The 12,162-nt window shown below is 48.0% G+C and overlaps 1 protein-coding gene across 13 annotated transcripts in view; it reads right to left on the bottom strand.

Moving 5' to 3' along the window:
- Positions 1 to 419: 419 nt before the first annotated feature.
- TEX35 (testis expressed 35) overlaps positions 420 to 12,162 on the bottom strand; it is a 28,349-nt gene continuing 16,606 nt past the window's right edge. For 6 of the 13 annotated variants that reach the window (XM_064478033.1, XM_064478031.1, XM_064478023.1 and 3 more), the window contains 3 exons: positions 7,853 to 12,003; positions 7,100 to 7,219; positions 1,337 to 5,973 (listed from right to left, as the gene is read on the bottom strand). In XM_064478033.1, coding sequence (XP_064334103.1) covers positions 11,893 to 12,003 — 111 coding nt within the window. In that variant the 3' untranslated portion in view covers positions 1,337 to 5,973; positions 7,100 to 7,219; positions 7,853 to 11,892. Of the gene's footprint in view, positions 938 to 1,336; positions 5,974 to 7,099; positions 7,220 to 7,852; positions 12,004 to 12,162 lie in introns of those variants that run through there. The other 7 variants (XM_064478024.1, XM_064478027.1, XM_064478026.1 and 4 more) reach the window with 7 other exon arrangements.

The raw sequence follows: 12,162 nt of genomic DNA, 5'->3' as shown, positions 1-12,162 counted from the left end.
CTTTTATTTTCTGCTTCATTCTCTGGACTGTGAGTTGATTGTCTCATTCTGTAGAACACCACTGAAGGCAAATTATTACATTACAAAAAAATCTAGTTACTGGAAAGTAGGTAGAGAAGAAAATAAGAAAGGTCATCTTATTCTTGCAGCTACAGATCCTGCACCTAAGCTCTGCTTTGCTTCCCTTATGTGTGTGTGGGGGTTTTTTTACGTCAACACTTTGTTATAAATCTTTCGCTTGTTTGTTTTAGCCTTTTAAACTTTAGAGACTTCTGAACATACACAGAAGTAGACAGAATACTGTCATAAACCAGCACACACCTACCACCCCCTCAGCCCCAGCAATGGCCAAGCGGGTTGCACCCCCCACACCGTCAGCTTAGCCCATCTTCTATTATTTTGAAACAAATCCCAGATAGCATACGATTGCATTTCGAAACGTTCTAGTAAATCACTACAAAAGAATGCTTTTTACATTACAACCAGCAATTCCTAGTGTTTAAGTTTCTCACTTGTCTCAAAATTGTCATTAACGGAGTTTTCAAAAAAACAGTTTGACTCCGGGTTCAAATGAGGTTCACGTGTTCAATTTGGATGCTCTGACTTTTAAGCCTGTTTTAATCTATAAGTTACTCCTCCATCTTTTCTCCCCTTGCAATTCGTTTGTTGAAGACACTGGGTTGTTTATTCTGGAGACTTGTGCACAATCTCTGTCCCTGTTTTTCCTGTAAATTGGCACTCGATCTAGAGCTTAATCACATTCAAGTTTGTTTTGAGTGGTGGGAAATTCTTCCAGCAAGAGGCACATGACGTCTGGTTGTCTCCTTCTGTGATATTAGATGCTGCAGACGATCAATGCCTGAATCTTCTGAAATATCACTGTTTCAAAATAGTGATTTCAGGGTCTATCATTGTCTTCTTCGTAGAAGCATGCCAGCTTATAAAGGAAAGGGGAATGACAGAATCAGACAGACATCACTACCTGCCGTTTGACACCCAGAATAACTGCTTGATTTCCTCCTTTTGTTTACCATTTTCAAAGTAATGCGTGAATTACTTTCCTAGCATCCTCCAACAGGGAACAATGAGAGTTGTTTAGTTTTCAGTATTACTATGAATTCATGGATTTTTAACACAGCTGATGCGTTTCAATTCATTGCAGTTAATATTCTCATCGATGCTCAAGTGGCCCTGTTCTGACCAGTGGGAATCTCTTCCAGCTGGTTCCTGAACCCTTTGAACGTGACCTGAGAAGTCTGGCACATTTTAAACAAGCCTCATCTTGTCCATTTCCTGCCTAGACCTAGAATCGGCCATTTCTCCCAAAGCCCTGATGCCTTTCGGTGGGAAGTGGTGTTTGGAGATCTCACTTCAGATGTCCAGAATTTACATACTCTTTTATCTGACCACAGTGTCCCCAGATTTTAGTCTCTCTATCCTGGTCTTAAGAGTAGCTGTTGGCTTTAGTTCTGAGGCCACTAGCACTGAATCCACAAATGTTGGCTAGCATTAGGTGGGGAGAGACAAAGACAATCTTGAACATAGGCAGAAGTGGAGGGGGAGAGGGGAGGAAGCCTTCCGGAGCAATGTTTCTCGAACATTAATGTGCATACAAATCACCTGGTGATCTTGTTGAAAGGCAGAGTCTGATTTAGCAGGTCTGGGTGGCCTGAGAGGCTGCACATCTAACAAGCCCCCAAGGGATGCAGGGATGTTGGTCCACAGCCGCACTGAGTGGCCAGGATCTACGAGCAGTAAGTAGTAAGCAGGTTGTTGGCACTAAATGCTAAAGGATCTTGGGGGTGGGGGTGGGGGTGATGAGGGAGACTTCATAGAGGAGGTGGCACTTTTGGTGTGACTTTTTTAAAACCTCAGGAGCCACGGCAACAGAGTAGTGGCATCTTCACTTTTAAACTTAAATATATATATATATATTATTAAGAGATCAAAGGGAACAAATCATAAAGGTACAGCTTGATCCTGTTTTTGAGCTCTAATTCACACACTGTAGAATTCACACCTTTCAAGTGTACACTTCAGTACAGCCGCAGAGTTGTACAACTGTTGCCACTAATTCCAGAACATTTTCATTCCCCGCCTAAAGAAATCCCACATCCATTAGCAGTCACCCCCCACTTCCCTCTCCCCCAGCCCCTGGCAATCAGTAATCCATTTTCTATCTCTGTGGAATTGGCTCTTCTGGACTTCCTTATAAATAAAATCATACAATATGTCATCTTTTGTGACTGTTTTCTTTCACTTAAGCATGTTTCCAAGGTCCATTCATGTCATAGCATGTATCAGGCCATCATTCCTTTTTATGGCTGAGTAATATTCCGTGGTATGAATAGATCACATTTTCTTTATCAGTCATCAACAGCTGAGGGACATCTGGGTTATAGCCGCCTCTCAGCTATTATGAATAATGCTGAATTCATTATAATGAAGAATGCTATTATGAACAATGCTGCCACTCACAGATACTTTTTGTGTGTGGCATATATTTTCAGGTTTTTGGGGCATGTACCTAGGAGTGGAATTGCTGGCTCTTAGTGGTAACTCCATGCTAAATTTTTTTTTTGAGGACCTGCACCATCTAACATCTGCAGTTTGATGAATAACATTTTACACAGAGCACACAATCATGTCACCACCACCCAGATCAAGAAATAGGATGTTATCAGCACTCTAGTGCCCTCCCCTGCACCTCTACCCTGTCTTCCCCCCCGGCCCCACCCTCACCCTGCAGGTAACCACTAGTGTGACTTCTGTCACCACTGCTGGCTGGGACTTTAAGAGGTAGACCTGGAGGAACATTCCCTGTGGTGAGAGCAGCATTAGCGAAGACATAATGAACAAGGCAGGGCAATGTCAGCTTTACTTCCTTCTGTGTGGACAGGCATCCGGATTTTCCTGTGGTACCAATGCCTGTTGAGCAAACACTGTGTGAGACCCCCTTGGCAGCTGCTCAGGTCTTGCTCCCAAAACTCCATCCCCGACACAGCCTGAAACTGTCATGGCCCGCCAGCCCACTGTCTGGAATGTTACCACTTTGAGATGAATTTGGGTACTCTTGGAAAGTCACACACATCCCTGGGTGGGCCAGTCTGCCACACATCAGGGCACATTTGTTTATAGGACTACCTGGCTACCAACCCTGAGCTGAGGAGGGCAGCTGCGGGTCTGGGGGTGTGGACGGGGAGCGGAGAGGAGAAAGCTCCTGAGCGCGGTGGCCACAACCAGCAGGGCAGGCGGGGGGCGTGCTGCAGGGGCTCCGGGCTTGCTCCCTGCAGTCCCAGGCTCTGCAGAAACTGTCCCAAGTCAGGGTCTAGAAAGGGAAGTGGGAGGAAGCCAAAGACAAACTTTTGAAAGTTCTATATTGTATACGCACCAGGCAGGGATGGAAGCCAACCTCCCCTCCTGTTCCCCAGGGTCCTCCTGCTCCTGCTTGGCTCCCCTACTTCTTCTCTCCCCACGTGGTCATCCCTCTCCTCCGCTCTGCCCTTCCCCTGTTCCTTTTCTTCGACCTCAGAACAGGAAACAGTCTCGTTTGTTCTAGTATCTCTCTATTAGAGATTTACAAGGCTTAGGGGGCTGGCCTCCATCTAACTATTGTGATGGCACCCCTTATGCAAAAGGCATGGTCTTGCTCTATGTCTGGCTCACAGCAGGTGCTCACCAAAGGCTGGTTAAGTAAATAAAGGAGTGGCCTCACTTTTTTGTGAGTTCCAAATATTAGATGTTGGAGGAGCCTTTTGGAATGGACCCCTATGTGGGTGACCACTGGCTTTCCTGTAGGCACAAATGAGAGGTGTCAGGAGTCCTGGGCTCCCACAAGATTCCAAAGACAAAACCAGGAGGGGCCCCAGGGCCCAGACCTCCAATCCTATCTGATTTCCTTTCTTGCGTCTTTGCAGCTTTTCCTTCCTGGAGAGGTCAGTGGGCAGGGACCAGTGGGGTCACAGCGCCCTCTGCTGGTGTTTTCATAGTCGGCTTTTTGCATACTTGGGTTCACAGAGACATACACCCTTGTTTTTAGTGGGCTTGGGCAAGCCTGGGAGTGAGGATTTTGAGTTTTATTACAGGCCCATTCTTCATGAATGTCAAGACTGAAGGTGGTACTTGGTGATAAAAATGGGTAAAAGGGTGGGCTCCCGGGCTTTAATAATTTAATTGAAAATAGATATTGTTTTGTTCTCACAACCTCCCCAGCCCAAGTGCCTAAGTGTCAGGTGGAAACAGCTTCTACTCCAGGCTCAGTGCCACATCTCTGATGCCCATAGGGTCTTTCACACGCTTTTAAGAGGCACAGGTATGGTTTTTCCTAAGTGAACTGAGAGGCTTTCCTCCAAGAAAGAGAAGTCCCACAGCAGGACTGGCTCCCGGACAGAGGCTGGCACTGAGCTTCTGCCAGTCATAGCGAAGTTTGGTCCCCCCTCTCCAGAGCCCGGCAGATACTAAAGAGCTCTCATCTCTAGGGGTAGCAGGCAACCCACGGGGGGACAGAACCCACTGCCAAACTAACCCAGACCACGGGCAGCCCCTGGCTCAGAGGGAGGTCCCCTATTTTGCACACACCTGAGGGCATGCAGAGAGCACAACTTCTGACTACAGTGAGCACTCGCGTCACCTGGGAGGTCTCATTAAAACGCGGGTCCTGGTTCTGTAGGGCTGGCACGCAGCCTGGGACTCTGCATTTCTAAGTTCCAGATACTGCTGACGCTGCTGGCTCAGGGACCACACAGTGAGAAGCAAGAGGGTAGAGGAAGGAGATTCTGACATCGGGATGCTCAGGTTCAAATTTCAGCTCTGCCACTTACTTTGTGACCTTGGACAGATTACTTTCATTACCTTCTCTCTCTGAGCCGGCTCCTCCTGTATAAAACGGGGAGAAGGACCGTTTAAATGTCTGTTCAATGTCTATTCAGTGGGAAGGCAGGCAGAATGACTTCATAGGGTTGTTGTAAGAATAAGATAAAATAATGCAGAGGAAGCTCTGAGCGCAGAGCCTGCGGGGTCCGGGACAGAGTAGGTATCTTTACACTCACCTGTCCCTTTGGGGAGTGTCCATCAGTCCCCTGCTGTACCCTCAGCACCGCCCTAGCGCCTGGAATAGAGCAGTGGCCGAAACACCACCTCTGCTCTCAAGGAACCCACATTCCGGCAGGAGACAGACAACAAACAAGTGAAGTGTGTAAGCTGCCACTGGGTGCTCAGGGTGCTGGAGAGGAAGATACAGCAGAGTGAGGACGATAAGGAACGCTGGGGCGGGGATACTGTTATCTGTGCTGGGTAACAGGGAACGTGTCACTGAGAGAGGTACTTTTGAGTGGACGGCCACGTGGAGAGCTGAGGAAATGGGAGGGGATATTTGCGAGTGCAAAGGCCCTGAGGTGAGAATGCACGTGGCGGGTTTGAAGAGGGAGGAAAACAGCGGCGGGAGCCGGGCGAGGCAGCGGGAGGGCCGCGCGTGCGCAGTGGGCGTGCCGGCGGCAGGGCTGACCCGGAGGCACGGCCGGCCCTGAGCGTGGATTCCGCTCCGAGAGGAACGGGAAGCCCGGGGGTGCTGAGCAGAAGAGCAACGTGATCTAACTAACTTTCTAAAAGGACAAGCTTGGCTTGCTGGGGAGAGACTGCAGGGACTCCTCCTCTACTCCAGGACGTTGTAATCGCTCAGCCCGGAGAAGAGGGTGGCAGACCACTGAGGGTGGGATGATACGCACTGAGCGAGTGTCACTCGTGGCCAGAGACATACAGCCATTTTCACTGGTTTTCTGTTGTCCTTTTAAATTGTCCTTTTAGTGAGATGAAGCCACCCCCTTCCTCCGGATGAACATTTGGACAATGCATGACTTCACCGGTCACTCCCAGGAAACCAGAAAGGTCCTAGGTGCTTTCCATCAGAAAGGACTTCAGGAAATCTCAGCTGACTTTGTCTCCATCCTTAAGGGTCCTTCCTGGGCCATCTTTCTCCTTAAAATAAGGGGAAAAAATTATGAAAATTGTTATACAAATAATGCATAGAAAAGTTAGAAATTATAGTTAAGTACAAAGAATGACATAAAAAATTGTCACAATCCTACTACTCAGAGAAAACCACTGTTATTCTTGTGTGTATCCTGTCTTTTCAGTTTGTGCATGCCTCCCTATGTGAGTGTGCACACACACACACATAAAAATTTTTACCAAAAACAGGACTATAATACTATTTCATAATTTGCTTTTTTTCATTTAACATTATATCATTCATAACTCTTGATGGTATCAAATATATTTCAACAACATACTATTCTTTTTTAAATTTTTATTGTTTGATTTATAATGTTGTATTAGTTTCTGGTGTACAGCATAGTGATTCAGTTATACACACATATATATGTTCTTTTTCATATTCTTTTTCATTAGTTACTCCAAGCCATTGAATATAGTTGCCTCTGCTCTATAGTAGGACCTTACTGTTTATCTATTCTGTACATCATAGTTTGTATCAGCCAATCCCAAACTCCTAATTTATCCCACCCTCCTCCTTTCCCCCCTGGTAACCATAAGTTTGTTTTCTATGTCTATGAGTCTCTTTATGTTTTTTAAGTAAGTTCATTTGTGTCATTTTTTTTTTTTAGATTCCACATATAAGTGATATCATATGGTATTTGTCTTTGATTTACCTCACTTGGAATGATGACATCCAGGTCCATCCATGTTCAACAACAAATAATAAAATTAATATTACTTTTAATGTCAGTGGAACACTCCATTTTATGGGTGTGCCATAATTTATTTAACCAACTGGTGTCCGCTTATGTTGTTTCTGATTTTTCTATACATAAATGACTCTGTGTTGAGTACCCCGTAGCTAAATCCTGGCGGCCATCTGCAGCGTTTTCCTGTCTTTCAAAGCATCTGATACGTATCGCCAAATTGCCCTTCAGAAATACTGCATAAATTAGACTATTATTGGAGTTGCTCATCGCCTCACAAATTCATTGCTCATAAAAAACAAGACAGAACAGAACAAAGCCCCCTCGGTCACCACGTTTAAAAGCTGGTATTGGTATCAGCCTGTCCAGTGGGCAGAACCTCCCGCATTCTCCTCCATCACCTGCTGAGGGCACGTCCTTCACCTTCTCGGTCCCCTGTGGTTGGACCCAGGGTCAGGCTCTCAGACTCACTGTGCAATCTCCAGAATTGAGACTTGGATTGTGTTTGGCTGTGTTTTGTCCTGATATAGAGATTAGAACCAGAGCCACCTTGATCACAGGCACAGGAGGGTAAATCACGTTTGAAATACTGAAGGGGGTTCAGGGAGGGCTCTGTGGCCCCCTTAGAGAGGTGGATGGGTAGCCCATTGCCATGGAAATGGATACACTCAGACCTGTGGCATCTGGTAGGGATGGGGCTCCCCTCTGTCAGGTAGACGCCTGAGCCCATCCTCACCCACCTTCTGAGGCTGGCTGTAGCCTGTGACCTGGGAGAAGGGAGGCTGGGGGGGGGGGGCGCCGTGCCAGGGCCCAGGGCAGTGAGGGAAATGGATGACACAGCCCGGCCTCATCCCGGCCCTGCCCACCTAATTGCTGCCAAGTGACTCACCCTCCTGGTTCTCTGGTGACTGCTTGAGTTGGGGCTTGGGGCCACAGCACCTGTTCCCCGTGGGTGGGCTGGGTGAGCCCCTCACTCTGCGGGAATCAGGCACCAAAGTGACAGGAGGGGTGCTGTGTTACCAGTCCTCATACCACTCTCCTATTTTCCTGTTGATTGATTTCCTCATACACATCACTACACCCCTAAGAACCAGGGTCATTATCCCCATGTTCCAGATGGAAACACTGAGTCTCAGGGAGGTGAAGTGACTTACCTGCTGCCACAGCACTGATTCATGTCTCGACCCAGCTGACCTGAGGTCTGTCCTCCTTCTTCCTCATCTCGTTGCCCTTGGAAGTACTGGCAGCCCCCGAGAGTCACAGAGCACTGGCCCAGGAGTCAGGAAATCTGGGTTCAGGTCCTGGCTTTGCTGCAAATGGGCTGTGTGACTGAGGGCACCTCACTGTGCCTCTTTGGGCCTCAGAATCCTCATTATAAGTTGAAGAGATTAGACCAGATAATCTCCGAGGGTCTTCTAACTGCGGGGCCTAGTTCAGGCTTGTCTGGTGGTAAGTAACAGCCACTCTGCAGTCCAAGGGCCCAGGGGCTCTCACTGAGCCAAGGCAGGGGCCAGCAGGGCCGGGCCAGACACTGGCTCTTGCATCCGCCTCTCCGGAACTACACGGTCTCCGCTTCTCTCAGCATTTCCGTTTCATTCTTCTCTTCACAAAGTGGTTTCCTTTTTCCATAGATCAGCAATCTCTGCTTCTTTGGCCGATGGTGGCAGATGCCTCCCCATCTCCTGATTACAAATCCTCAATTCTGGGGGCTGAGTCTCACGAAATTCCAATCTCAAATTCCCTGGGAAAGGAGTCCGATTGGGCAGATGGCCTATCCACCTTGCTCTGATGAAGTGGGTCCTCCAGCACAAAGAAGTGATGCCCCAAGTCAGGGAAGTGCCCCCCAAGAGGCTCTGCACACAGGACAGGAATAGCGCATTTGGGAGGAGAGACAAGGTTAAGTACGATTTCCTTCCAGATGAGGTGACATTGAGACCCACTGAAAAGGCACACACTCACCAGCAAAGCTGGCCCATGCGCACTGTCAGCAGGAATGACAGGCTGCGGCTCCCCAAAGGTCCATCCCCAAGGACAGACATGACAGCCGTGTGACAGCCAGGCAAACCTGCCCCGTAACGCACGGTGGTGTCCTTCTGTTGCCTCTGCATTGGATGACACGGAACCAGGGCACAGGGGAGCTTGGGAAGGGTTAAGGGACAGGGACTGCAGAAACCACTGCCCCCAGCCCTGGGGGCTTGATCAGCACGGCACAACCACTTGCACTCAGCTGATCCTGGCAGCTGTTTCCCTGACGACCTTGTTTTTGTTCTTCAAATTGGCACTGGTGTTATCTATTGCTGCCTGACAAACTGCCTCCAAATCTAGCAACTTGAATCAACAGGCATTTATTATTTCACAGTTCCTGCAGGTCAGGTGTGTAAGAGACATCTAACTGGGCTCTGGTTCAAGGTCATCTCACGAGGCTGCAGTCAAGATGTGGGCCAGGACTACCGTCATCTCTGGGCTCGGCTGGGGCTGGAAAACGACTCCTCACATCTTGGCAGGAGGCCTCCGTTCCTGGACATGCGGCCCTTCCCCTAGGACCACTTGGGTGTCCCACCACATGGCAGTGAGCTTTACCCAGGATAAGCATCCAAGAGACAGCAAGACGGACACCACATGCCTTTTATGATTTCCCCTCGGAAGTAAGACACCATCACTCCTGCCATATTCTGTTCTTCACTATGTCTAGCCCTCCCTCAAGGGGAGAGGAATTAGCTTCCTCTTGAAAGAGTTTCAAAGAATTTCTGGGCCTATTTTAAAACCCCCCCAACACAGAACTGAGTGAGGCAGTGTTCCCAAGTGTTTGGAGGTTTGGTAGTCAAGAGATGGGGTCTGGGGGTCCCCTTTGGTAGGCAGACTATTGGCCCCCAAAGATACCCATGTTCTAATCCCCAGAGCCTGCTAACATGTTCCGTTACATGGCAGAGGGGGAGCAAGACTGATCATCAGGTGACCTTAAGCCCAGGAGAGCGTCCTGGATTCCCAGGTGAGCCCAGTGTAATCCCAAGTGTCCTTGAAAGCAGAAGCAGGAGGCAGAAGAATCAGTGTTGCAGAGTGAGACAGACTTGACTGGCCACTGCTGGCTTTGGGGAGGGAAGGAGGCCACGAGGCCGGGAATGCAGGCAGCCTCTGGGATCTGAAAAAGGCAAGACTCTCCTCTGAGTCTCCAGAAGGAATGCAGACCTGCCAAGACCTTGACTTTAGCCCAGTGAGACCAATTTTGAACCAATTTTGTGTTGTCTTAAGCCATTAAATGTGTGGTAATCTGTTACAGCTGCAACAGGAAACTAACAGCAGGCTATACCCTCCCTTCTCCTTCTCCCACCCCTAATCCACCTCTGCTTTCGTCACCGGCTAATGATGGTTGTGCTTATTTATACACGGTCCATATTTTTGATAGACGAGTCTACCATCTCTCCTTTAAAACTATAAGCTCCTTGAGGGCAAGGCCTGTGTTTTATTTTGCTTTTGGTTGTTCTTTAAACGTATATCAGAAGCACCCAAGGCATCACTCATGATGATGTAGATGTTAACAACTTGATCGAGGGGAGGGTGTAGCTCAAGCAGTAGAGCGCATGCTTAGCATGCATGAGGTCCTAGGTTCAATCCCCAGTACCTCCTCTAAAAATAAAAAACCAAGTAAACCTAATTACCTGCCCCCACCAAAAAAAATTAAAAATCAAAAAAGAAAATATATTAAAAAAAAGAACTTGATCAACTATTTACAATAGCCAAAACATGGAAACAACCTAAATGTCCATCAACAGATGACTGGATAAAGCAGCTGTGGTATATTTATATAATGGAATACTACTCAGCCATAAAAAAATAAAATAATGCTATTTGCAGCAACATGGATGGACCTGGAGGTCATCATTCTAAGTGAAGTAAGCCAGAAAGAGAAAGAAAAATACCATATGCTATCACTTATAGGTGGAATCTAAAAAGAAGACAAACGAACTTATTTACAAAACAGAAACAGACTCAGACATAGAAAACAAACTTATGGTTACTGGAGGGGGAAAGGGAGTGGGAAGGGATAAATTGGGAGTTCAAGATTTGCAAATACTAAAATATATATAATGTAAACAAGTTTCCACTATATAGCACAGGAAACAATATTCAATATCTTGCAGTAACTTATGTATGACTGAAGCATTGTGCTGCACACCAGAAGTTGACACAACACTGTAAACTGACTACACTTCAATAAAATATATATATATAAATTTTTAAAAAATAAAAAAAGAATTTGATCATTTGCTGGACCATCTAAAAGCTGAAGCAGCCAACTTAGCAAAGAGATGAAACAAGAAAGAGCTGGTGAGAAAAAAATATGGAACCCCATTAATTCCTTCTTCACTGAACCACACCCACGGCGGGGAGGTTTGTTGAAATACGGTTTTCCCTGTATCTTTGCTCTTATTTCAAGCCAGCAGGCAAGCTTCGTCCTCCTCAGTCGAGAGATCTGGGGCCGGACAGAGGGGAGTGGTAGGCAGTTAATGGCTCATCCCCACCTTCAAAGTCCTCTGAAGGGCTAGGTCTTCTTTGAGGGGGGGTGGGGTAGGGGTGAGGAAACCTTCCAGAAGGCAAGGAGGATGGGTCCTTAGAATCCAAGAAAGGGATCCAGTTCATACAAGGAGCGGAGCCTCAAGTCCTGCTTGGGGACAAGACCCCAGAGGGAAGCAGTACTGGCTAGGCACTGGGCGCCCCGGACACGGGGACACGGACACACACACACACACACACACACACACAAACACACACACACATTCTGGGATCACACAGAATGGCATCTCATATCTTCAGGGCCAGTCCTTTTGACCTGGGACTTTTGCAGAACTGGGGGAAGTGTCAGGAGGCGATGGGGGAGAGGGGAGGGGAAAAACCCCAAGGATGACCCCAAGAATTTTCCACTAAACCATCAGGAAGCACGAGGAAGGGTTGGGGTCTGAAATACGCTGATTTTGATCCAAAAGAAGTGACACCGCACACTCAAGCTGGGGGCTGATATTCATAATGCTGACTCCCGTTTTGGCTTTAAAGGAAGATCTTCCTCTCCGGGTGGAGGGAGCCGGGGCAGGGTGGTTTTCGTGAGGGCAGTGAGCCTTGCAGCTCTCGGCGGCGTCCAAGGCTCAAGGAGTCAGGAGAGGTGAACCAGAGCGGAGCTGCCCACAGTCCTGCCGGGGCTCTAGGTGGGAAGCACGTCCTCCATCACACAGGAGTTGAAGCACAGATAAATCAGAAGGCAGATCCAGATGCCAAGGGTGAAAAGGGTGCCCAGGCCTGGTGCGGAATTGTCCTGTTGCATGGAGAGAAAGTCAGGAGCCTGAAGCAAGTTCAGCTCAGCAGCTACAGAGGCACCCTCCCCTCCATGAGGTCTGTGGGCAGCAGCCGCCAGGCTGGGCTGAGTGAGTCCTTCCTGTGCCACATCCTCCAAGACTGAGTGCGTGGGGCGGGG

Source organism: Camelus dromedarius, chromosome 23 (assembly GCF_036321535.1).
Source record: "Camelus dromedarius isolate mCamDro1 chromosome 23, mCamDro1.pat, whole genome shotgun sequence".
In the NCBI taxonomy this organism is placed as follows: Eukaryota; Metazoa; Chordata; class Mammalia; order Artiodactyla; family Camelidae; genus Camelus; species Camelus dromedarius.
The sequence above is the reverse complement of the archived record's forward strand: the minus strand, read 5'-3'. Positions and strand labels throughout refer to the sequence as shown.